Source organism: Ovis canadensis, chromosome 1 (genome assembly GCF_042477335.2).
Source record: "Ovis canadensis isolate MfBH-ARS-UI-01 breed Bighorn chromosome 1, ARS-UI_OviCan_v2, whole genome shotgun sequence".
In the NCBI taxonomy this organism is placed as follows: Eukaryota; Metazoa; Chordata; class Mammalia; order Artiodactyla; family Bovidae; genus Ovis; species Ovis canadensis.
Window position 1 is genome coordinate 257,648,107 of NC_091245.1, and position 26,252 is coordinate 257,674,358.

The 26,252-nt window shown below is 52.2% G+C and overlaps 1 protein-coding gene across 1 annotated transcript in view; it reads right to left on the reverse strand.

Moving 5' to 3' along the window:
* Nucleotides 1-24,921, reverse strand: part of EPHB1 (EPH receptor B1) — a 454,292-nt gene extending 429,371 nt beyond the window's left edge. Inside the window, exon 1 of the mRNA XM_069564777.1 lies at nt 24,490-24,921. Within this exon, the coding sequence (XP_069420878.1) occupies nt 24,490-24,547 (58 nt within the window). The 5' untranslated portion in view covers nt 24,548-24,921. The remainder of the gene's footprint in view (nt 1-24,489) is intronic.
* Between the last annotated feature and the right edge of the window lie 1,331 nt (nt 24,922-26,252).

Consider the following 26,252-nt stretch of genomic DNA (forward strand, 5'->3'; position numbering starts at 1 on the left):
GGTGTTCCTGAAGTGTCAGGGCCAGGTTCTGACTTTAGGGGGCAAATTCTTTTGCAAAAGGAATGAGAAAGGGAAGCATGTACGGTGGCTACTGTCCCCACCCCACCAGCCTGCACACACCATCAGCCTGACATCTCAGCTCACCTGCAGCCAGGTGGGAGTGAAGGATGACCAGTATCAAAGGTGAGAGACGCCAGTGGTCTGGCAAGTCTAGGCTAGGAGGGTGTCTGTGGAGTTTGCCCATCTCTGGGGACAGCCCTGAAGTCTCCTGTGCGGGGAGATGGCTGGTGGGAACCAGGAGTTGTGTGGCCAGGAGACTGTGTTTCAGGCAGGACGGGAGTCGGGGGGGAAGGGTGTATGTCTGCCAGCTGAAGCAATCCTTTACACAGGGACCTACGTACCCAGCAAAGCATGAAGATCCCCCCAGCTTCCACACCAGTTCCCAAACTGGTAACACGATGTTAGCCCTGCCTGTCCCATTTTAACACTGTCTTTACCTGTCCACTTACTCTATGTTCTCCTGGAGATGATGCCTTGGAGGGGGCTGCTCTATTCTTAGCTTGTGGCCCCCAATTTCTGACTGCCAGAGATGCGGGTTCAATCCCTGGGTTGGGAAGATCCCTTGGAGAAGGAGATGGCAACCCACTCCAATATTCTTGCTGGGAAAATCCCATGGACAGAGGAGCCTGGTGGACTATACATGGTCCATGGGGTCACAAAGAGTCGGACACGACTGAGTGACTAAGCACACACACAGCCTACCCCCTTGACTCCAACTGTCCCAAACACAGGGAGAAAAGGGACACTCAGAAAGGCTGGACCCCAGCGGCAGGACAAATCGCGCCAGCTGCCCCCAGCCCCCAGCTCCACCATCCCTGCCCCAGCCTCGTTCTCATAAAGAGAAGCACTGTTTCTATCTACATTAGAACTTCTCCTGCCCAAGAATCCTTAAAGAGACAGATGTCCACCCTGGAACTCTCACAGGGCTTGCCCCCATCGCCTCTGGTTTGGGAATGCCTGCCTCCTTCTGAATTTAGTCTTCTTGGGCTACACAATCCAGCCTTCAAGTATTTTAGGTTTTTTAATTTCACATTTTATCTTGTCCACTTGGGCATTTACGGTTTTTTCACAGTAATTGTTATCACTATCTTTTATCTTTACTTGAACTTTTTTCACTTGCACTAATTCTTTCTGGCAATTAGTTCCCAGGTTTTACCATTTTACTATCATTTTAAAAATTCCATATCTTCTTAATTCTAATACTTTTTCTTCATTTTAAAAATCAGTCCTTCCGCTGAAGGCTTATCTGATCTCTCTGCTCCTATTTCCCAGCCGCGGGAGCAGCCAGCCGGCGCAGACATTTAGAGGTGGGCAGGCGGGAGTGCCAGGAGAAGAGGACACAGCGGGCGGGGCAGGGGGGCACACTGCAGATGGTCAGACACATAAATAAATGAAAAGCAACTACCGAGAAGTGCTGGTGAAGAAGCGCTTGGTCCCTGGTCTCCTGTCTCTAAGTGGAATCACCTGGGTTACTTTTGGCCTGTGATCAGAGAGCTCAGCCCCCATGATCTGAAAAGTTACCCCTGAGCATCTCCTCTTCCACTGCATCAAGGCAGCCAGTTTCCAGTCTCGCTGGAAGGATGGAGGGAAGGAAGGGAAGGAACGTGGAGGGACAAAGAAAGGGAGGGAGGAGTATTCTGAGCCCTCCTGGTGGATAAGCCTCCCCCGAACAGGGAGGCGTTGCCACTGTCCCCAGACTGCAGAAAGGCCGTGGTACAGCGGCAGGCACATGGCCACCTGCTCTCTACATCTGAGCCCTCTTCCCAGATGGATGCTCACTCCATTTCCCAGGTCCTGTCCAGCTGGAACCACGAGAGGAGAGGCAGTGAGGTGTCACCTCCAGGCTGGGAAGGTAAGACCGGGTGGACTCCTCCTCCACCAGCACCAGTCCCCCCACTGGCCTCCGGGGACAGTGATTCGAGGAGGAAACACACATTTATCTCGTCAGCTAACAGGTTTGGAGTCAGCTGTTACAGCAATTCGCGGGCATCGGCCAAATCAGACACTGTCACCGGAGGCCCATCTGTCCTCGAGCTGTGCCCACCCCGGCGAGGCTCAGAGCAGGAGGTGGGGAAGGCAAGGCCGGGCTGCAGATGGAGCTGAGAGTGTCTGTTACACAGAAACCCCCATTAGGGCAGAGAGGACAGAACGGGGCTGCAGGAGCTCGGGGCAAGGCAGCCGCCTTGCCCACAAGCAGGAGGGTCTGAGCCGCTGCGGGAGGCACGAAATGGGTTTAGCTTCTCCAGGCAGAACCCCCAGGCTGCAGCCTTGAAGGAGGAGGGGAAAGAAGGACGCATCTACTGAGTACCCACTACTCACCCAGCACTGCACCAGGCACTGGACATGCGTCATCTCACTCCCTACTGAAGCTCCTACAAGGGGGTCTTACTCATTCCCATTTTACAGAGGAGTTGACTGTCCAAGGCTTTCTGGGACAGAGCATCTTATGTGCAGCAGCTCCAATTCCTACTCAATAACCTCTTTCTGCTTAGAGGGCAGGAGGTTGGACCCCATCAACTCCAAATGAAGACAGGGACGCAGTCTTTGAGACCACCCAGCACACACCACTGCACCTCCCTCCGGGCGGGTATCCTGTCTACCGGCCCCCTGTGCAGAGCACCGAGGCTCAGATAGGCGGACCCAGCCCCAGCCCTCAACGTCCAGGAAAATGAGGGACACACACCCGAACCCCCAATTTACCATGGAAATGGTAAGGCAGAGGTGTGTTTCTGCATCCCCACCTTGAATTCATCGTGTTCAGTTCGGAGCTCACCTCTGCCCCTCTCCTGTTTGGTACCCCACATACAGACCCATTTATATCCTGCTCAGATAGCCCTCTCTGCGCCAATGCTAGCCCCTAAGCGTCCTTTGGTGTCTGAAGATTAAATGCACCCCACCTCCTACTCCACCCTGTTTCCAGCCAGGCTACCTGTTCTCTTCTGCTCCTCGGCCCTCTGCTCAGCCCCCTATTTGCCCTAAAACACAGTCGTGTGAGAGGAGAGGCCAGATGGGTGGAAGACTCCTGGGGGACCATATCACTGTCCTCAGTCGCAAGGATCCACCACGGTCAGGTCACACATCAGAAGCCAAGACATCCCCCACACCTTCTGCTGCTGCCTGTCAGGCTCTTAGGGCGCCAGGACTTCTCATCTCATTACTCCAGAGTTGAACACAAGTTTCTCACCTATGGAGTGATGTTCAAAGAAAAGTGAAATCTACCACAATGGTTTGGGAATCATCCAGAAATGTGAGATGGTCATCTGGGGGTATATCCTGTGCCTGGTTATGCCTTTCCTTTCCACATCCTTCCTCCCCATGTGGCCCTTGGCAGAGTCAGGGGCACAGACAGCCCCACAAGCTCAGGTGAGCCAGGAATGGGGCAGAGAGGGACACTTGAGGGACACCTGCTTGAGGAGTAGATGGGTGGGAGCTCAGCCCTGGGGGGAGAGGTATCTGTGAACCAGGCTAGATGTGAAGGCAAGCCCCCGCCTGTCACCCCGCCCTCCCATCCTCTGCTAGGTGGTGGGGTCTTAGACTTGGTCCCCACTATAGGGATGACCACTTGGCCCCCAGAATCAACTGCACCCTCTGTTATGGTAGAGGTGGCTTGCATCTCCAGAGTGTGGGCCAGTTCTGGACAGAGCATCTCATGTGCAGCGGCTCCAATTCCTACTCAATAACCTCTTACTGGAGACCTCAGAGGGCAGGAGGGTGGACCCCATCAACCCCATTAGACAGGCTAAGGTGACTTTCCGAGGTTACGGCAGCCAGTCCCCTGCCTCCAGTACCACACCTCTGCTGTTGAAGCACACCTTCAGTGTGAGGCCAAGGAAGGGCCCTGCGTGGACCCTCCACCATGACAGGGAAACGAGTGCCACCCAGTACAACTAGAACCCACCACACACATCCACCTCCAGCTCCAGTGCTCTTTCTAGCTGAGCCAAGAGCCACACTGGCCATAAGTCCAAGAAGAGAGCATCAGGGCATCCAGCCTTTAAGGGATGAAAGTACTGTGCAAACTCCAGAGCGGCCGGATGGACATTCCACACTGAGGACAGCAAGTGCAGGAGCACGCTCTCCAGCACCCCCAGTTCCTGGGCCAAAGAGAGAGAGGGCAAGGCAGACTGAGACCCTCAAACTTCATTTTAAAACTTTTTTATTTACAGAAATAGCCAGCCCACAGGCTAGAGTTTGAAGATTTGATTTTTTTTTAATTGCATTAAAATATTTATCTTGGTTCCTGAGTTTTTGGTGCCCCTTTAAATTTTGCATGCCTCCTCTGATCCTAGCCCCAGTACTGTGCTTCCCTACCCCTACAAACACGAAGGGGTTTCTTCCTCTAGCAAGAAGAAATCCTGGAGACAGGATGGGAAAGGGAACAGTGAGACACAGGCTCTCTCCTTACTTCCCTGGGCTGTGGGATCTTCACCCTGATGTGCTCACTGGGGGTCAGTGACACAGGAAGTCCTGCAGCTGTGATTCCTGGTCGTGATGTCAGCTACTTAACCTCACCCCAGCACACACACCTGTGTATCAACTTTCCAAAGACAACTGGAGCTGACAGGACAGAACCACACACCAGCAATGTAAGGTCCACACAAGGTCTTAGCGGGCAGCGTAAAGACTTAGGGATCAGCTTGCTGGAGGAGGTGGCCTGGAGGTCTGCACTAAACAAAAAGAGACATTCTGAAGAAGTGACAATCCTAACAGCTAAGCAGGTTACCTCATTTATCTTTCACCACAATCTGAAGAGGTAAGGGGTGCCATCCCCACTTACCAAATGAGCACACCAGGCTTAGCGAGGTAAGTAGCCCAGGGCCAGAGATGGAACTCCAATTCAGGCTTGTCTGACTACAGCATTCTCCTAAAGTGCTCCAGAAAACAAAGCAAAATAATTCCATCTGTTAAGGAAGCAATCTGGGGGGGTGGGGGGGAACTTAAGAGATCAAGGACCAGGTGCAGAAGGTACAGCGGCTCCATCACTTACCTGTTACTGCATTGTGCTGAGTCTCAACTCCCAACTGCCCCTACCCCTCAAAAAACATGTACTGATAAATAAACATGGTAAAATACTCAACAATTGTTGAAACTGGGTGGTCAGCTATGGATGTTCACTGCACTATGATTTTTCTTTACTGTCAGAAATATTCATAATAAATTGGGAAAAAAATAAAATGTCCACAGGTCAAAACTGATATATGACCCCATCAAAAAAAGTCCCTGGCATGAAAATAGCTGAATTAAAAATAGCTACATCAGACAGCTGCAGCAACCCTCTCGTGGCATTGTGAGAATATAAATTGGTTCAGCCTTTTGGGAGGGTAACTTGCAACATCCATCAAACTTTTAAACAAGACACATTTTATAAAAACTCTTTATTTTCAAATAATAGCAATTACACAAGAAAGTATCATGAATAGACCCCCATGTAGCCTGACGCTGAGATACCAATTTTTAATGTTTTGCCACATTTGTTTTTTATTCTCTCTATACATGTATTTTAGAGTATGAGAATATAATTGATTCCATATATGCTTTTGCATTACGTATACATTTATTATAGGACACACACACACTCGTTTGCTTGTTTTCTTCCCAAGTCATCTGAGAACAAGGTGCATACATGAAGAGAAAAAGGATATTCTCTTAAATGTGCTGCTGCTGCTGCTAAGTCGCTGCAGTCATGTCCGACTCTGTGGGACCCCATAGACGGCAGCCCACCAGGCTCCCCATCCCTGGGATTCTCCAGACAAGAACACTGGAGTGGGCTGCCATTTCCTTCTCCAATGCATGAAAGTGAAAAGTGAAAGTGAAGTCGCTCGGTCATGTCTGACTCCTAGTGACCCCATGGACTACAGCCTACCAGGCTCCTCCATCCATGGGATTTTCCAGGCAAGAAGTCACTCAGTCGTGTCCAACCCTTTGCAGCCCTATGTACCATAGCCTGCCAGGCTCCTCTGTTCATGGGATTCACCAGGCAAGAATACTGGAGGGGGTTTCCATGCCCTCCTTCAGGGGATTGTCCCACTCCAGGGACTGAACCCGTGACTCCTGCAGCTCCTGCATCACAGGTGGGTTCTTTACCGCTAAGCCACCAGGGAAGCCCACCTGACCACAATACAGTTGTTAAATTTGGAAATTTTAACATTGTGATGATATTTTTATCTAATGAGACCCTTTCCCTTAATTTGGGGAGTTCATTGTCAATTTTCCAAATACCATGATTTAGAACAATTTCTTTGCCAGGATATAGTAAAGGATCATGTGTTCTATTTACTTGTCATGTCTCTTTGGTCTTCAGCAATCTGGAGAAATTCCTTTTTTAAAAAATGCTCAAAAAATTATTTGTTAAATTGTTTAAAGAGGCTACTTCCCTGATGCAAGAGTCGTAAAGCCTAGGGCTCAGGGTGAGGCAGATCTGAATTCAGTCCTTTCGAGGCAGGGCCTGAGATTCTGCATTTCCCATAAGCTCCCAGGTAAGGTCCACGCTCTGGCTGGCATACCACATGCTGAGTATGAGGTCAGAGAAGACAGCTGTGAGAACTGCTCCAGACCATTGCAAAAAGCATCCTGGATTCCCTGAGATGAAGCCGTGTTGGCAGTGTCAGCCAGGCCCTGGGATTCAAGATGTAGCATAGATGGGAAGCCCTTCCCCACAGGAACATCTCCTGGGCTTTCCGGAGCCAGGAGAGTGAAGACAGAGGGGCACAAGTCACAGAAATGCGCTGCTCTGAGGTTCTCCAGCCCAGATGATTTTGGCCCAGGGAAGGGCAAGCCTGCTAGAAGGCAGTCCTATATATAAATGCCTGCTTCTTCTATAAGCACAAACCCTCTGTTTCCTTCAAGGGGTCTCCCTCCTTAAGGAAGCAGTCCTGGTTACCCTGGCCACTCCATCTCTCCGTCCTCTGACCTCCAACAGCACCACTCACCTGCTGAGCCACTGAGCACTCACTTGGCTGTACTGCTGCTCCATGCACTGCCTTTCCTTTCCCCGTGCTATGTCTCCACCTCTGCCAAGACATGCACCCCACCCCTTTCCATCTCCACATGTTCAAGGTACAGTTTACCCCTAGGCTTCCTGTAACACAGGTCCTTCCAACGGTGGCTCCTTGTCTGAACCATCTTTGGTCTCTCCATCCAGCCCCAGACGTGTCAGTCTTGTCTTCACGATTAGATCTGGGTTCCTATGCTGCTGCTGCTTTGAGGCTGGTTTTATGTCATGGTGGCACCAGCATCAGCCTCTCCCTGAGTGACCCTGAGCAGTGTGATAGGGACACAGTCCATCAACCACTCATCCATCCACCATTTACCAAGTGCCTTCCTTTTGCCAGGTCCTGGGCTGGATTCCGGGGGACCCTCAGAGACCCTCACCCTGCCCAGAGTCAGAAATGATTCAGCGTCAGTTGCATCCTTGCTCACGGGCACAAGAGATGTGAGATGTGCCACGGGGCCCAGCCGTGCCTATCGATTCTTGATGACACCGTGGCGGGCCTCTACATCCTTGTCACGTGTCACCGCCCCCATGATTACTGTGATCGCTGATCATCATCGTGCAAAGAACAGCAAACGCGGCTGAAGCGCCCGCATCATCCCCGGTGGTGAGAAGCCTGAGGAATCCTGCATCTGTCATCTACAGTCCAGAAACGAGCCAAAGTCACGACCTATGGCTTCAATGCAGCACACACCAGCGGATCTGGGAAGCCTCTCAAGCCTTTCGAGCCAGACCAGGAGAGAGGTGATGGACCGCCTCGGTGCCCTATCGCTGGGCCCAGCCTGAGAGCAGGTGTCCTGAGCAGCACCACACTAGCCTTCAAGGACAGCCTGTGATGAGGAATCACACCTTTCCCCGTAGGAAGGAAACTCCCAAAGATGCCTGTAATAAGACCACCCTGGAGAAGCAGGACACTTGGGGGTCTCTGCCTGATTTCTGCCACCACCACCACAGAGGCCCAGGTCCTTCTACAATACTGGGCAGGGGCAGGGCATGGACCCTCCCTCCAGAGACAGGCGTGGCACTTACAGACGACACAGAGGAAAGAAGCACAGGGAGGCACAATCCCGGATCACCTGAACTGTGGTTTCCTGCAGAGGCTCACACATTCTCACGGCAGGGACCACTCTCCAAGGTTCTGGCTCTGATCTAGGAATGCACTTCTTCCCTGATAACTGACAGCCATCCTTGTCGAGAAGGTCATGGGCCCCTGGCCTACCTCCAGGAATGAGACCCAGCACGTACCAACCTTCTCTGCACACCACAGCAACCACAGTGGTCAGGTGAGAGTGGGGGAGAAGCTCCCCTGGAACCTCCAATCAACCATACACATGGAAAGGCGCCCAAAACAGAAAACCCAATCACACACACACATACACACACACAAAATCGACTAAAGGTCTGAACTCATTTCATCAAAGAGTATGTATGAATGGCCAAGAAGCATGTGACAAGTACATTAACAACGCAAATGAAAACCATGGGATGCTGTCATATACTCCCCACAAGGGTTAAAATTTAAAAGATTGACAATAACAACTGCTGGTGAGGATGCTGGTGAGGAACCCTCATACGTAGCTGATGGAACGCAGAACATCTGAAAAACACATTGGCAGTATCTTATAAAGATAAATTCACACTTATCATCCAGCAATTCCATGCTCAGGTATTTACATAAGAGAAACAAAAACCTATTTTTCATTTTGTGTCTTCACAAAGACACATAATCCGTGGTCCAGGGGAGGAGCTCCTAGACCAGTGGCTTTATTCATAAAAGCCAAAAACTAGAAACTAGAAGAAAATAGAGATCAATTATTAAATGCATAAATCAAGGGTACATACATATATGTATACACATACACACACACATACGTAGATGTCCATGGGGTCACAAAGAATCGGACACGACCGAGTGACTAGGCACAGCACACGTATATATATATTCATTCGATTGAACACTACTCAGCAATAAAAAGGAAGGAACCACCGATGTGGGACCACAGGGATGAATCTAAAATGCAAGCACTGAGTGAAAGAAGCCAGACAGAAAAAGACAACATATTCTGTGACTCCATTTGTATGAACTTCTAGAAAAGGCAAAACTGTAAAGGCAGAAATCAGACCAGTGCTTGCCAAAGGCCAAGGAGAGAGGGACAGAGGCAGGGGACGGCAGAAGGGCACAGCAGGGTGATGAAAATGCCCTATATCATGTTTGTATGGGGGCTACGTGCCCACATTCATCAGCCAAGTCTCATGGCATCATACACTTAAACTTGGTGAATGTTACTGTGTGGAAATCATATCTCAAGAAAGCTTATTTATCTAAAAAAAATGGACCCAAACTCAAGAAACCATTTTCAAATCTGGGGAACTCGGGACTGATATTCAGTAAGCGTAGGCTGGCACAGCCATGCTTGTTAAAATACTGAAAGCCTTCCACACTTACTGGTAAATCACCACTGCTTGAGGTTTCCAGTTACCCTTCTATTCCCAGGCCTTCACTGGGCCCCTCAGACACTCCAGGACCTGACAACTCAAGGTAACACCAGGCAGCAGAGTATTTCCTAGGCCAGCGAAGGTGGACACCATTTTGACTGGCCGGTGCCACTCCTGATAAAAGTTATGTGGAAAAACAAAAGATGTCAAGTTGTGCTCTAACTCAGCAGAAAGCTGGCTAATTTTCTGCCAGGCTTATTTAGTTTAGGTGGTGCTTTCTGAACAGGGGTGGCAAGTGATTCTTGGGGGAAGGTGCAGAATGAAAAATCTTAGCCATTACAATCATTGGTGGCCCCTCCAAGGGCATCAATATGTAAAGAGATGGACAGTCTCTCCAGGTATGAGTATTTCACAGGGTATGGTACTGGGTGATCAGGAAAGATTATCTACAAAGGCTCCTGGGGAGTGAGGGGTGGGAGGACAATGAGAATAAGGCTGAGAAACACTGGTTCAGATGCAGAACAGAGACCGCCCTGACACCACAGAGGCAGCCCCAGTGCTTGCATGGAACTCCTATCTGATGGTTTTCCCTGTTGCCATGGGTGCCCATCCTTGGCACAGTGAGGCAGTGTTGTGAGTCAGAGGATACGTCCCATCGTGGCAAAGCCAGTCACTCATTCTCCATCCTCTGAAAGGCTTTAAACCAACACAACTCAGCAAACTTTCCCTAGAACTCTGGCAGCCAGCCTAGCCCATTAGGATGGCCTCAACCAAGACCGCACACAAAGCTCTACAGGGAGCCAAGCACAAACCCAGGGATTCCCACCCCTTTCCTCTGGACAGATTTGCTTCTGGAGCCCCTAATGGCAGAATTGCATGCAGCTCTTAGGAGGCTTTCTGCAGCATGAAATGATGAAGACCACCTCCAGGTGAGCAGAAATTAAGCGCAGTCTCTGAGTCCTGCTTCGTCAGGCTCAGCTGAGCCCCAGATCTCCTGTACAAGGCTGGCTTGTGCACTTAGACGTTATGACAATACTATAATTGTTCTTTCAGTCTTTTCCGGATATTTAATAACAACGTGAAGTGGGAGTCGCAAAGGTCAGCCCTGCTGTAGAACGAGCTTTGTTCTCATTGTCCTTTTCTGAATAGCATCTTCCATTTGCCAGCTGTTCCGTGCCAGTGAGCCCTGGTGGTAGAGGCCTGGTGCTGCTAAAAAGGTAGCACCACTGACTGGTGCGGAATATTCTGATTTGCTAACCAGCCCCTGGGCCACAGTCTATCCACGTTATCTGCATAAATACACACACGAGCGCGTGCATGCACAGACACACCAACACACGTGCACACGGGGCTTCCCCTCACTCCTCCAGCGCACCCACAGCTACAAGCCCAGGAATGGAAAGAATGCCGACCACCAAGATCAGAGAAACGAGGTGATATACACATGTAGCGTATTCATTTGGGCAATTACTCTTTCTGGTTAGGTGAGAAACAAAAAGCTCCTAGGATTCCCGAAGAGTCCTGTATCTATGTTTTGGTGTTTTATATTTCTTTTTTTTATTCTTTCTTTCAGTTTATTCCTAAAGCTCACAATAGTTGGCAAATGGGAGCCACTCTTACGGTCTCTGACAGCAGTGCACCGAGCTCCCACCACGCCACCTCGGCGTGTCCAGATTCCTGTCCCATCCTGTCATTTCACCTCTCTGAGCCTCAGCAACCAGGTCTACAAAATGGAACAAACCCACTGTCTGTCTGAAGACAGGACACTCATCCAATGGAACGTATAGACTACTGGGAGCCTTTCAAGAACCAGGGTCTTCTTAGAGGTCTGCGTGTCAGATGGGGTAAAAGGGTAACTGAATTGTAATTCAGAACCCATGCAGTGTTGTCAGTGAATGTCTCTTGCATCTGGGCAGGGCTCGGTTTGGGAGCTCAGGTACCATAAAAGAGGGCGATGTAGGCCTGGCAGTCTGTGTCAGAGAGCAGCTTTGTACCTAATCCAGAGAGTATGATAGTTGCTAAGAAACCATTGAGATGCAAATGAACTGGCAAATACTTAGCAGCAAGATATCAGAAAAGGGTGGGGAGGGGACGCCTTGAACAAGTTAGTCAGGTGAGTGAAAGGAAAATTACTTTCTTCTGATTGGAAAAAGAAAACCACGGGTTTTCGTGCGGAGCGGCAGCACTGTGCTACTGCGTTTAAAAAGGAATAAACCAAACTGTTCTTGTTCTGCTCGGCTGAGAGTAGAGGAAAGTTAGAGCTAAGAGCAGGGAACCTGCAAGGGCAAATGGAGTCTTCCTCTGGTGAACACTAAGCAGATTTCAGATACCTCTCTCCCAAAAGAGAAAGAGACATACAAGGTGTGACGGAAAAAGTCTGCAAAGGACACCGAAGACCTGCCATCTTTATGCAAGTCTCAAAACCTAGACAAAAAGTACACAGAAAACTAAATGTGCTACTGACACAAAGTGGAAATTTCTGGTGAAACTAAGCCATGATTGAGAGTGGGGGAAAGTAAGGGGAAATGGGCCCTCTTACCAGGTACCTATGAGTTCGCATTTCTTTCCTTCTTGCTCCGTACTGAGCATTCAGTTTAAATACAATGGTTAGGTTAGGATGTTGTGGCATCTGTGTTGGAACCCAGAGATACGGTGAGAAGCATGGCTCCTCACTCATATTTTTTTTTCATTTTGTCCCCAAAAGGAGCCCTCCTTTTTCAGAGTCTAACTGAGATGCTCTAGTCTTAAACTCATTTTGCCTTCAAATACCCCTTCTGTCTGCCTATTCATCACTTTGAGTTTGATCTTAATGCTCAGGGATAAAGAAAATATCCTCAGCCAGAAAGAGACCGTTGGCCCAGCCATCTCCAGGTTGCCCTTCCTGGGTTCTCACTTTTCTATCACCTACAGTTTCCCCAGCTTTTCCCACAACTTCACCCAGGATCATCACAGCTATAGCCACCTCCTGCTGCCCCCAAAGTCCATGTTCTTTCCTTTCCTGCAGACCAGCTCTCTTATGTTCCAATGACGCGAGAAGGTTGAATGGCTATGGAAGACTGCTGCCCCATCCAGCAGCCACTCCCACTACTTCCAGTAACAGCACCCTGACATTTCTGGGGGGAGCCAGCCCTCCCCATCTCTGGCCTGGTGGCTCTGGTGGGTCTGGGCTACCCCTCTCCCCCCAGCTGTGGGGATGGGTAATGTGCCCCACATCTGGCCAACAAGTGCATTTCAATATGCCTGTGAGAGAGCCTGGTTCATGGAGAGACTTAGGACCTGGGAAGCCAAGGAGGCAAAACTTCCAGGGCCTCTGCTAGAGCCGCTGGGAGTGAGAATTCATCACTCTGCCAAAATTTCCAGAGGACATGAGCTTGAGCTGCCAGCAGCCACGTGAGTCTCTAGCGGGAGAGCTGTTGGAGGATGAAGTCAAGGTAAATGGCTGAGCTGATTATTCTCCATAGCCCTGCAGGCCCATTCTCCAGCTTATTTTGCACTCTTCTGAGGCTCAGGAGACTGACTTCCATGGACCAGGCCACCTTGTCCTCTGTCTTCTTGTTGGGCTCACCCAACAGAAGGTCCTGGTAGGCGATGAGAAAGTGGAGGAGAAAGAGTTCCAGGACTACATCGCCCCTCTCTGCGCCCATGCACTCCTCTGTCTAGGACCACAGCTTCTGCCCCCAGGGCCCTCTCCTAGTACAGCCCTGACCAGGTCCTGATGGCACCTCCCATTGCCACTTCTGGCCTTAGGGAGCTATTGCTTCCCACTATTGCCAGATCCTGGGTACACCGAATCCTGTTTGGTTCCCTTGCTGTCCTCTGCTTAGCTGCTTAGTCATGTCTGCCTCTTTGTTGTCCCCATGGACTGTAGCCCACCAGGCTCCTTGTCCATAGGGATTCTCCAGGCCAGAATATTGAAGTGGGTTGCCATGCCCTCCTCCAGGGAATCTTCCCAACCCAGGGATCGAACCCAGGTCTCCTGCATTGCACGCAGATTCTTTACTATCTGAGCCACCAGGAAAGCTCAAGAATACTGGAGTGGGTAGCCTATCCCTTCTCCACGGGATCTTCCTGACCCAGGAACCGAATCAGGGTCTCCTGCATTGCAAGTGGATTCTTCACCAGCTGAGCTACCGGGGGAAGCCCATTTAATCCCCTTAACTCTGGTCACACCTCTGGAAAAGAGTCTCTTCACTGAACTCTCCTCAACTAACCCTCTGAGAATACCATCTGTGTTCTGCCCAGAACTTGGCTGACACAAACACAAAGCTAAGGAATGAAGAAAGGAAGACTGAGCCTTAATATAGCCTTGGTGCCCCGGATACAGTCACAACCTGAGTCCCAAAATATCCAAGAAAACAAAGGCCAGTAATCACTCCTTAACTTTTGCTCTCCTCCAGTTTAAGCTGTACATCTGTCTCTACAACTGAAGATATGGCTAACAAAACAGGTAAAGCCCTTCATGGAGAGCTCTAGTGGTCCACCATTACGAAAAGGAAGACAGAAACGATTACCAGCTTTGGTTTCTCATCCCAACCCACTCCCATTTCTGTCTGACAAATGTCTACCTGTCCCCCAAGGAGGACATGTCTCTATCTGCCTCTTACACACCCAATCCTGCCTCAAATCCTTCCCACTGGAAGTACGATCCTCTCCTTTGGTTTCTCCTAGCAGCTGATGTGTAAGTGTTACGCCACAGCTAGCAGACTCCATCACACCTCCTGTGACAGCCTGTAGTCTGCATAGCTCTGTTTCCCTCACCAAAGTGTTAATCAGTGAGCTCCTGGAAAGAAAGGCTGTGTCTTCTTGAACTCCATGTTTTCAGCTTCAAGTACATTTCTCATGTAGATGCTCAGTAAATGTGCTCTGTATCAGTATTTATGAACCTGGCAGCTCCCAAGCTGTCAGTTCTGTCCTGCACTTCCCATTCCCCATTTGCCTCTTGTAGATTTTGGGCTCTCACCTCTGGGAGCAGCTTGGCCCTCCTTGGACACTCTGGGATGGGGCTGTATCATCCCTCAAGGCTTGGTTCAGCCTGGCTGGAAAGAACTGCATAATCAAGCCAAAACCCATCTCCCATGCAGAGTAAAGCCTAGCCTGCTTGGCAAGACCACCCTTCATGTATTCATAGAGAAGCCTTCCCTCCACTACCCTCTCCTCTCATTCTCAGTTGCCCAAGCCTGCATCCATCACATTACCCTGTTTATTCCCTTCATAGTACTTTCCTGAAATTATGCTCTCCATTATTTATCTTCTTAACGACCATCTGTCCCACCACTAGGATGCCCCCAAGGGCTGTGTTCCCCTTCATCACTCCCCGTTTTGTGCATACTGCCTGGCACAGAGTAGGAAACTGACAAATAGTTGATAGAAGTTGAATGACTGAGACATTTCCTCTCCCCGTCCCTAACCTCCCTCAAGCTCTCTCTGCTGCTGCTGCTAAGTCGCTTCAGTCGTGTCCGACTCTGTGTGACCCCACAGACGTCAGCCCACCAGGCTCCTCCATCCATGGGATTTTCCAGGCAAGAGTACTGGAGTGGGGTGCCACTGCCTTCTCCGCAAGTTCCCTCTCGTCTTCTCTAAACCATTTTTCTTTCACTACTTCTCCTAGGATATTTTGGCTATCAATTGCTATATAACAGACCAATCCAAAACCCAGTCATTTTAAACATGACAAGATCTATTTTGTTCACAAATCTATAATTTGAACAGGGCTCAATGAGGAAAGCCTGTCTCTTCCCACTCAGAGTCAGCAGGAATGATTGGAAAGATGGGGGCTGCAACCATCTGAACACTCCCCTGCTCAGAAGTCTGGCATGTTATGCTGGCAGTGGGCTGGAATATGAGCTAGGGCTGTGGCTAGAACACCTACAAGTGGTCCCTCCAGGTTGCTTGGGCTTCCTCACAATATGGTGGCTGAGTCACAAGGGCAAGCATCCCTCATGTAAGAGAGAGCCAAAGAAAAGCTGCAGTATCATCTCTGAACTCACCTCCAAAGTCATGTAAGATCACTTCTGCCATAGTCTATTCATTAGAGTCAGAAGGCAAACCCGTATTTAAAAAGGATAAGAATTAGGTTTCATATTTTGATGGAAAGAGTAGAAAAATTTGCAGACATTTTAAACTCCCACAAAGGACATGATTTCAGGGTTGTGTGTGTTCTGCTAATTTTCCTTTTTTTGTATTCATTAATACAACATACATTTATTGCTGTCACCTATGTGCCATATGGTGGGGATACCATGACAGTTAAGCTGGAGCCCCACCCTGCAGGGGCTCACAGAGCTATGGGGTACCCAGAAAAATCAACACATAATTACAGACCAGTGTGGACTGGGCTCCCACTGAGAGAAGCAGAGATAGGTGTGGTGGGAACCAGCTGGCTACCTCATCCAGCCTGGGATGGGATGAAGGCTTCCCAGAGGAGGTGAATTGTGGCAAATTCAAAAGAAAAAATTAAAGTTAGCCAAGAAAAGATCAGTGACAAACACAACACAGACACACCAAGCAGGTACAGACCCATAGGTGCACAGCAGCAGAAGGCTCAGTTAGGCCTCTACACACACGGGGGAAAAGAAATGGGGGATGCCCAAGGTGTGTGTGCCTGTGCCGGCATGGAGCAGGGAAGACGGAGCAGCAGGTCGTGATGCCAGCGGGGAAAGGCAGGGAAAGGAGGACCCAGACTGTAAAAGGTCTCACATCAAGAAGGCGCTGGAAGAGACTCACGCATATCCCAGCCAGGATAAACCCAAACAGCATGGTATGTGGTCTGACACCCAAAGTATGGTCTGACAGTGCCCAACATGGGCCACTGGGTGCCTGCTCACAACTCAGTGAATGTTCTGATACTAAGACCCTCTTCCTCGCCCTGAAGCTTACAGCCTACCCCCTCACCCCCAGTTCATCCGGACCACCTGGATGCACTGCCGAAGGGCTGAGAGCATCCCTGGATGGGCCACCCTCTGGCCCCTCCCAGAGAGGTTCCTCTCTTCCAAGCTCACCACCCGGCTCAAGCCTCAGCATCAATGAGAAAGCCAAGGGCAAAGGTCCCACCTTGATGTGCTGGAAAAATAGTGAGAGGAAAACAACAGAACAATTAACTGCGGGGCCCAGCTGCCTCTCACAGATAAGGCATTTTCTCTGTCACCCCTGTCGATGAAGCTGCCTGCTATTATTCCCAGTACTTCTGCTCAGTCCACAGGTGCAGCCCTGGGGGGACCAAGCACTATCCAATGAGGCTAGGACACTCAGGGGTTTCTCTCCCCCCTCCTCCTGCACGTCCATCTATGCTCAAAGTGAAAGTGAAAGTGAAGTCGCTCAGTCCTGTCCGACTCTTTGTGGCTTCTCCATCCATGGGATTTTCCAGGCAAGAGTACTGGAGTGGGTTGCCATTTCCTTCTCCATCACCTGATGCTAAACCCCTGTGTCCTCCCCTGATGTGAGTCTGCACCTGTCCAGATGGGCAGGAGCTGCCAGAGCTCTGGAAGTAACACAGCCCCAAGCAGGGTGGGGTGCACAGGGCAGAAACCAGGGCGGCTCCCAAAGGAGAACATGGGCAGCTGGCCCTCCGTCTAGAAGGCAGGCCTGTGGTGGGAGCTCCAGGAAACCCACAGCAACCCAGTCCCCCTGCACCACCCCCCCACCACCACCACAGCCCGGCACAGATGCCAAGCAGCCACCATCTAAGCAGCACATCAAAGACGTGAGCCAGACGGATATGCATTAAAGAGAAGACCACTAATGACCACAGCAGGGGTCTGACTGGTGAGAGAACATGGAAAAGGCCATGCACAAACAGGAAAATGCAAACGGAGAAGGGAAACAGTTTTCCTCTAGCTGTAGCACAGGTCGGGCACGTCCAGAGAGCAAGAAGAAAGCCCGGCCACAGGGACCAGGATACTCTCCGGTACTTTGGACATGACCTGGCAGGACAGTGAATAAACAGCTGGTGCTTAATAAGTGCTCCCTGCTTTCATTCATGAGTAAGCAATGTTCAATGGAAAAGGCACTGAACTTGGAGGCAGTGGCCTGAAGTGGCCAACTTCAATTTGTTAAAACTTCAGTTTGAATCTTAGTTCTCGCGTCTGTAACTTAACCTCTCAAAGCCTCGGCTTCCTCACCTGTAAAACGGGACAACAGATGCTTGGATATTAAGAGTATAGGATCAATCAGCACATGATAAATGGGAAAACAAAAGCTTAGTGCAGTCCTGGCTCTAATGCTGTCAGGCTGTAGGATTTCTAGAAAGTCTCTTCCCGTCCCTAAAGTCTGCCTCCAGTCCCACTCCCAACGTGCCAGGGCCCTGGGAACAAGCCCTGTGGGCTCCCACATGCTGCAGCGGCCCCTGGATCAGTCCCAGGGACCTCAGACAGGAGTGGTAGGTTAGGCCTGGGGCCCCCTGCTCCCTCACTTGCCCCTCCCCTCCTGGCTACCGGCCTCTGTCCATTTCTCTGCTCATTATCACCTCCACGGGGTGGGGAGGATAGAGAAGCAGGGCAAGGAGGTTAAATTCAAATCAGTCATTTGGTCACTTGCTGCTAGGAAGCAGGTGGAGTGAGAGGAGAGACTAGGGCCTCAGGTGCAACCTGCGGGCAGAAATGAGCCCTGGTAATTCTCGGGAAATTTCCTATATGTTTCCACGTTGGCCCAGCTCTGCTACTGAGAACTCTGGGAACCTTCAGCAGCTGCTGATCATGCTGTCTGTGGGCGCTGGGGCTTCCCTGCCCTGGAGGAACACCTCTGCTGGGGAGGGAGTGAGAGGGCCTTTTTCACCATGTCGTCAGTGTCTCTAGTAGCCGAGCATCCTGAAGACTCCATAATGGGGGTTGTTACGATATAGCGAAGGGCCCCAGATTTTCAGCTCTGAGGCTGAGTAATACTCCATGCTGCCCGGGGATTAAGAAAGCAAGTGAGTAAGACACTCTTCTGAGGCTGTGGAAATGACACCTTCTATTTCACAAAGCTAGTGGGAAATGTAAAGCCAAATTTCATTGAGAGGCACCTGGCAGATGATGCTACATGGGGCCAGTGGAGACCGTGGTCCCAGTGCTGGACCAGGCCAACAGGAAGTCCCAGGAGCAAAGTCTCCTTGTGGAGGCACCAGGCTAAGGCCCCTCCTGATGTCAGCCAAGCTCACCCTCATTCATCTTTGAGCTGCTGTTGCAGAATGCCCGCCAGTCTATGAGGATCCACACCCCACCCACAACTAGTCAGGGGGTCACCATGCCCCAGACTTCACATTACCTACTACTGTCATCCCAAAGCTCCTAATTCTACCACTGCTTCTACCCTGGGGTTTGCTCCCACCCCAAGCCCTTCCTAACCTCTCCATCATGATGGCCCTTCCTCTAGTCTTTCAATAATGAGAAAACTGGGACACAGAGAGGGAGAGAGTGAACTAGACATCCAGTTGCTTCTTGTGTCTTAGGTCAGATGGAAAGCAGGTTTCCATTAGCAAAGAAGAACCAAGTCCACCATCCTCCAGGGCCCCCAGCACAGCATGTTCCCATGTCTCTAAGCCCCAGAAGAGTCATCAACAAAAGTTAGTGAGGCAACTCAGATGTCAGGCGTCAGGGGCCTTTGATGGAGCAGGTGGCCTTGACCTGGTCACTCAATGCCCCCTCTCTGAGCACAAACACACACCTGGGGGCCCTGATTTATCACTGCAATTTAAACAGAATCTACAGAAGGGACTGAGAAATTCCTCAGCAAAATTGTACTTTGAAATATGGAATCTCTCCCAGGGTGTTACTTTATTATTATAGTAATTTCCTCAGAAGGGCAGGCATCCAATGCTCTGTTCCTGCACCACCTTTGGAGACATGGAAATCTAACAGAAATATTCAGGTTGCTTTAGTGGCCAATGCAGAAGAGGAAGACATAAAGGGAGCTCTTCCAAGAAATGCAGACTCCTAGAATCCAGGTGTAGGGATGTGTTCTAGAAGACTGGGGGAGGGGATGAGACAGGTAAGGGTCCAGTGTGCTCCCTCCACTGCCCCCAAGATGCCTAGGGAGCCCAGGCCCATCTCCTTTAGGGGCCCTTGTCTGCAATCGTTTCTTCCTTGGGAGGGCTGGCCAGGGCAGGAGGAGGAAGAGAGATGCTCCCAGTCCTGCTACTAAATTCTTTATCAGAAGCCATGCCACGGTGCAGGTCCCCAGCTCTGCATCTGCACATGTGCAGGGTCGGGGAGGTGGATCGTGGGAAAGGGGGGCAGGAAACCTGTTCCAGCTGAAGTGTCGAGACCGTCTGAACATTTCACTCATCTCTTCTCCGGTGACCATGGAAACATGGAGTCCCCAGTAATCAACAGAGTACCCAATGACCAGTGGCTGAATCAGCATTAGAATTTTTCCCGTCCGTGAATTCAGGCAGATCCAAACCTTTCTTCTCGCAAAGTTCACCAAAGTGGTGAAGTGAGGTGGAGTGGTTAAGAACACTGACTGCCTGGGTTCAAATGCAAGCCTCTTACCAGTTTTGTGACCTTATCAAATTATTGAACCACCCTGTATCTCAGTCTTCTCATCTGAAAAATGGGAGAGGAAGGTTGATAATAATACCAATCCAACAGGGTTGTCTAAAAAATAAGCAAATTAATTTATATAAAGTACCTAGAATAACACCAGGCATTAAGTATGAGCTATTATCAGCAGTTTCCAAATATTCCAGTGCCAGGCTGTCTGCATCTGCATCACTGGGGACCTCTATAACTGATAAAAATGAAGGTGCCCAGGCTGTTCAGCAAGGGCAAAGTGGAGCAAGACCTGCCCAGGATTTGTTACTGCAGCTATTTTAGAATAATTCCCCTGGGCAGAGTTTCCAGGATGCAGGATCTTCAGCAGGATCTTTTGGGAGGCCAGAATACAGTCTTTCAGAATATATCCAGACCTGCTGAACTTTGGCAGAAAGAGCCCAAGAGTCTACAGCAAATTGCCCAGGTGGCATGAAGCTGCCTAAAGCCAAAAACCCTCCCTGAAATGCCATTCCCTTCTGTTGCTTCCAAAACTGCCTCCGCCCTTTGCCCACAGTGGAAACCCTACACTCAAAACCGTAGGGTTTCCAAGAACTCTTGAGGATTAACTAAGATGACTGTTTTAGTTTAATAATATGAATGTATCTTTGACTTTAACAGCATCTTTATTTTTAAACTAGTTCAGGGATATCCTCATAACGTGTGTGTTACCTGTCTGACTTCCTAGGCTGGAAAGGCTGAGTATCACCAGCCACTGGCAGCTCTGCTCTGCCAAGCCAGAAGGTTCGGGACTGGCCAGGGCTGGGCCCGACCCCTGCAGCTGTCTACACTGCCAAGACTCCTCAAGAAACAGCCCAGGGCTGTGTTACCCTATCTCACCAGCATTCCACTCAATGGCTTCGGGTGTCCCTCCACAAACACTAAGTAACGGCAACCATTTTACAATGCACAGAAAAGAATTCTCTCAAATTTACTTTTCCCTCCAGACATATATTTATTTTTAAACTTCGGTGCCTGCTACCACTTGCTGGCTCAGGATATCCAAACCAGAGGCACACATAACGAAGAATCATTAACCGAAAATGCAGAAAGGGTCAATTGCTGCCTGACCTGGTAGCCTGTTGTAGGCATGCAGACTGAGGTTGGGGGTTTTCGCCACCAACCTGCGATAGACTTAACTGTGGATGGTGAACTTAGGGCCCTTGCATTTCAAGGTGTGGCATGTGCATTGACGCACCAGTGATTCCTTTGGAGAATCCACTATTTGCTAAGTCCTGAGAAATCTACCACCACATCAAACATGTGCACACTCAAGGGTGGCAAGTCCTGGATTTCACTCTGGACCACATCAAAGAGCAGTTCTTCTGGGAGTGCTCTGGCTGGCCAGCCAGCGTGGCAATCAGAGGCCACCTGCATTTGTTATGGTCATTCACGGACACTGGTGCTAGGGCTAGGAGGATGCTACAGGCTGTCAGTGATTCCAGAGCACTGCCTCCAGAAGGGCCACCACGTTTAGCTCAGGAATACTCTACTCCGAGGGAGAGTGTCTGCTTCCAGCCCGACACCACAGAAGCCTGGGTCTCCAGACACCATCATGAAGGGCATGGGCCAAAGGGTAGCTCAGAGAATGCAGCCTGCAGATACCAGCAGCCCATCGACAAGTGCTCAGATCCAGTGTGAAAAGACATGAGCTTCAAGAGGCAGCTGTTTTTCTGGAGACAGAGAAAGGAGGCCTAGTTCTCTGTCCAGAAGTCTAGGTTACGTCAGCATCCCTGCCCCCCCACCCCCACCCCAAGCCTGCCTGCTCCTCTCTGAAAATAGATTTAGAAAGCCTTTGCCCTGCAGGCCATCTCTCTCCAGAGCAGAGCCAAGGGCTAGATGGAAGTGGGAGGAGAGGGCGGAGAGCAGGAGCGGTGTCCCTCAGCGTGGGCCTAACCTTCTCTGCATGTTAGCCACTCCCTCTTCCTTCCATTGAGGCAGAGGGTCTCATAGGACACTGCCTGCTTCTGGCTAAGTGTCCCCACCTGGCCCATGGTTTCTGCTAAAGCTTTGGTCCGGCCCTGGCCTGGGCTCAGGACCTGCCTGGTCTTGGAGCTGCTTGCCGTGGGTGATAAGGCCCCACTGAAATTCCATCAGGGACCCAGGACAGAAAGACCACAGGCGGACACAGAAGTGGCCAAACCAGGAGGGGCGCCCCCTGGCCACGGCAGTTTGAGAGGGATCTGCGATCTGCGTAGGCAGCTCATTGATCCACTTTTCTGATAATTATTCCTCACTCATCACAAACGAATGACGCTGGCCCCAGCCCAGCCAGGCAGGCGGGAAGGCACCACCGCGTGTGCAGAGGAGAAAATGAGCCTGCCTGTGCTCACCCGGGAGAGGCAGGAGTGAATGGTGTGTACTATCTCTGTGCACTGAGCAGGAGGCCGGGCTGCTTTAATATTCTGCTGAATGTGGCGTTTCTTTTAACCCTTACTGGAGAGACGTTCAGCCCAGAAAGCCAGGCTCTTCTGGCTAGGCTAAAGGTAAAGTTTCTGGGCTGCGCACAGAGAAAGGCCACAGGTCCCACACTCTGGGTCGCTCCAGAACCCACGGGTGACCGGACGGATACACGGGGCTGGGTACCGGCACCACAGCACCCCTCCTTGAGGCCGCTCCAGTAGAGAGGGTCTAGGGAGGAACCAGCGCGCCGCCAGACGCCTGGGGACTTCCCATACATTTGCTCCCCAATTTCGCTCGAATACAAAATTGCAAGTGCCCTCCTTCAACGTGGAAACCCAACCCTGAAACCAGGTTCCTAAAGTGGGCACCTATCTGCTCTCCGAGACCGAGCCGCTGACCCTTCAGCGGACGCCAAGAGAGGCGGGCAGGATGCGCCGCCCCAGCGCTAGAGTCCAGTGTGCCCTCGACCATTGCAAATGCCCGCTCTCCCAGGTCGTCCTGACCGCTTTGGAAGTGTGCCTCGCCCACCCGGCCCTAACTCAGCCGCTCCCGCGCTTGTCCCTCAAGAAGACAAACCAGAGCAGCCCTTGCGCGGGGCGTTGATGGCGCCCCACAATGCTCCAGTCCCTGCACGACCCCAAAAGCAACCCACAAGCACAAAGACCCAGCAGCCGGAAAGGGCAGAGGCACGCGCACGGCAGACAAAAAACCACCTTCAGAAAAGCAAGCGAGCTTTCCAGGCGTTAATCGCCGCACCCCCGTGCCGCCACCAGAATGAACGCGGGATGTGGTGGTCTTCACCACCAGGCCGGGGAATCCTAGCCCCGCCGGGGGCCAAAATGCCCCAGTTTCGCTTGGAGAAGGGCAGCGCTTTCCGGAGGGGTCGGGGCGCTGAACCACGGGGCTGTGGGGCGGGTGGAGGGTTCCGCTGGGCAACCAGTAGCAGCAGAACAAGGACCCGGGCAGCCCAGCGGAGCGAGCTCCCAGCTCTGCAGGCGGCGCCGGCGCCGGGGGCCGCGCGCGAAATCCTTCGAAGGAGTTTCACCCGCGCCGGACACGGGGACTGCGAGCGGGGCTGAGGTGCGCATTTTCCCAAGTTGCTTTCATCCCGGCACTAAACTCCGCTCCAGGCCGGGCTGTGTTTCCGGAGGTGGGTGCGACTGCCGCTCAGCTGCGAGGAATGGGGCGGGAGAAGAGGGCGGGTGGCGGGAGGCGGGAGCGGGGCAGGGATTTCCCACAGGGATTCGCGGGCGCCGCCGAGCGCGGAGCTCCCTGCTGCGCCAGGCGCGGTGCCCGCCGAGCGCGCCTTCCCCGCCGCGGCGGCGGCGGAGGCACAGTCAAGGCTGAAGTAGCCGGGAGAGCAATGCTGCGCAAAGGTTACCTTTCCCAGCCAAGGGGGAGGCTGGGCGACTTTCGGCAGGACCAATCACCCACCCTACCCCACCCTCGTTTTCAGGTGCAAGAGGCCACAAAGGTGTCCACTTCTCCCCGACTGACTCGGGAAGAATGCAGCCCGTAGGCTCCCGGACCACCAAGCTGTCCCCGAGAGTCGGGCCATCTAACTCAGCCCCTATCATTCGGCAGCCACTTGCAGGGTACCAGGGCAGAGCATCTCCGGTCCCCGCGCGCAGCGCCAGCCTGCCGAGCCGAGTCCCGGAGCCTGCGGACCCGGAGCGGGGGAAAAGGAGAGGTGGCGCGCGGCAGCCTAAGGGCATCGGTGCCCGGGATAGGAAGGGAGCGGACAGACGCCCGCACTCCAGCGGCCGGACGGCCAGAGGCGCCCCTTCTTCCCCAACGCCCAGTTGCGCCGGAGCTCAGGAGCCTGCACCGCAATGCAGCGGGCTCCGTGCTCCCCGAGGCTGCGGGCGACCAGGGCTGCTAGGGAGCGCGGGAGCCAGGGGGCTCCGCGAACCAGCTGCGGGTGCCGAGAGCCAGCCGGGGGCGCGCGGGTGGGTGCCGCCCCAGCCCCGCGCTCAGTCGTGGCCGACGCTCTCCCACAACCTGGCCCTCGGGTCTCGGGATGAGGGCGACGCGTAGCCGCCAGAGAAACCCCGGGGATACAGCCGTCAACTTGCTCCGCGGAGGCTACGTTACCTTCCATTGCGGCCACTGCGGATGCCAGGAGGAGCAGCAGCAGGAAATCCAGGGCCATCGCCGGCCGGCGGCCCCCAGGCCGAGCCCGAGCCGAGGCGGCCGCGCGGGGAGGGCGCCGCGTCCCGGGGCGCCGCTGCGCTCCCCGCCGGTGGCTTCTCCGTATCCTTTCGCGCTCGGGCCGGGACCGGACTTCCCGGAGCGCGGCGTGGGCGTGGGCGGGAGTGTGCGCGCGTGGGGCGGTGCGGGCGCGCGTGGTTGTGGGTGTGCATGTGTGTGTGTGTGTTTATGGGAGAGGTGGGTGTGTGCGTGCCTGTGTGTAAGAGAGAGAGGGCGAGGGAGTGCGAGCCGGGTAGAGCGCGCGAGTGCGTGTGCGTCCTGGTGTCACATTGCGAGCTACATCCGAGCCTACGAGAGGACGGAGCCGGCCAGACTGACGCGGGAGGGAGCGGGATCCCCCACCACCAGCTCTCTCCCCACCCCTAACACCTCCTGTCCAATCAAGGAATCAAACCTGCAAAATTCCCCCATCCAATCAGGCACGAGCACCTCCTTACACTGGCATTGTTAGTTTAAGAAAAACTTTTGCTTGCAAGGCTGTGCGGGAGGGCTCGGAAGGCGCTAGGAGGGGTCGGGGCTCCCCCTGGTGGTGCTCTCGGAGAACCGCACAGGCCGGCCCTAGCTCTCCACGCCCTGATTGAGGGGGCCAAGGGAAGGAACGGACCCAGGCCCTTCCCTTTACAGCCCACCAGGTTTAGGTGAGCTTTAAATAATCAAATTTTTCTTCTTTCATCTTCTCAGCAAGACTACGCTGACTACCCTGTTTAATGCAAGCCCAATGGCACACCTTATTCCTCCTGTCCATAGCAGTTCACCTAACATGTGGTTTTATAGCTGTCCTGTTTATTGTGGGTCTCTCCTTACTAGAATGGGGTCTTCATTCCTGGGATTCGTGTGTGCTTTGTTCACTGCAGAATAGCCAGTGCCTAGAACAGTGCCTGGCCGGTCGAAGGTCATGGCATGCATCTGCTGACTGAATGAATGAGGTTCAGAGAATCTGGGGGCATCAGCCCAGTGTGCAGAGCAAGGGATATGCTTCCTATCCAGCTCCCTGCTGCTCTCCTCCCCAAGAAGCCCCCGACTTCTCACTTCCCCATGTGTTCTGTGAACGTCCGCTGAGGGCCCCAATCCCAGAAAACAGGTCAGGTGGGAATGACCAGCGGTCACATAACCCCCTAGAGGGGCGTAATGCAATAGGGACAGTGGAGAGCTCTGCAAGGAAGTGGGCAGGGGAAGGCCCCCGTACTGTGGGGGAAGGACTACAAGGACTGCAGAGGGGGACCGGGCATTGGAGGCAGGAGTGATTCTCCCTAGCCCAGCTTCCCCAGCTCTGCTTTCTTTAGCCAGACGGCTTAAGATCAAGGACCTGCCCCGAGGCTGTAACGCTATGCTGGAGAAGCGTCCTCACTGTACCGCCCCCCCGCCCCCGCCCCCGTCTCCAAACCTGCTGATGGTCTCCTCCTTTAGGATCAGCGACGACCCGTTAGGCCACCCCTCCCCACGACTGTCACCTCTTTCCCACCAAGCCTTTCCCAGATTTGTCAATGACTTGACAGTGGGCAAATGTGATGGCCTCTTCCATGCTCCCTGCTCTCCTCGTAACAGCGTTGCCAAACCAAGCTCCCACCCTGAAATGTTCAGTCTCTCCTCTGCTTGGGACTGCTCCTATTCAGTCAGTCCTAGCCAGACTCCTATCTCCATTCTGA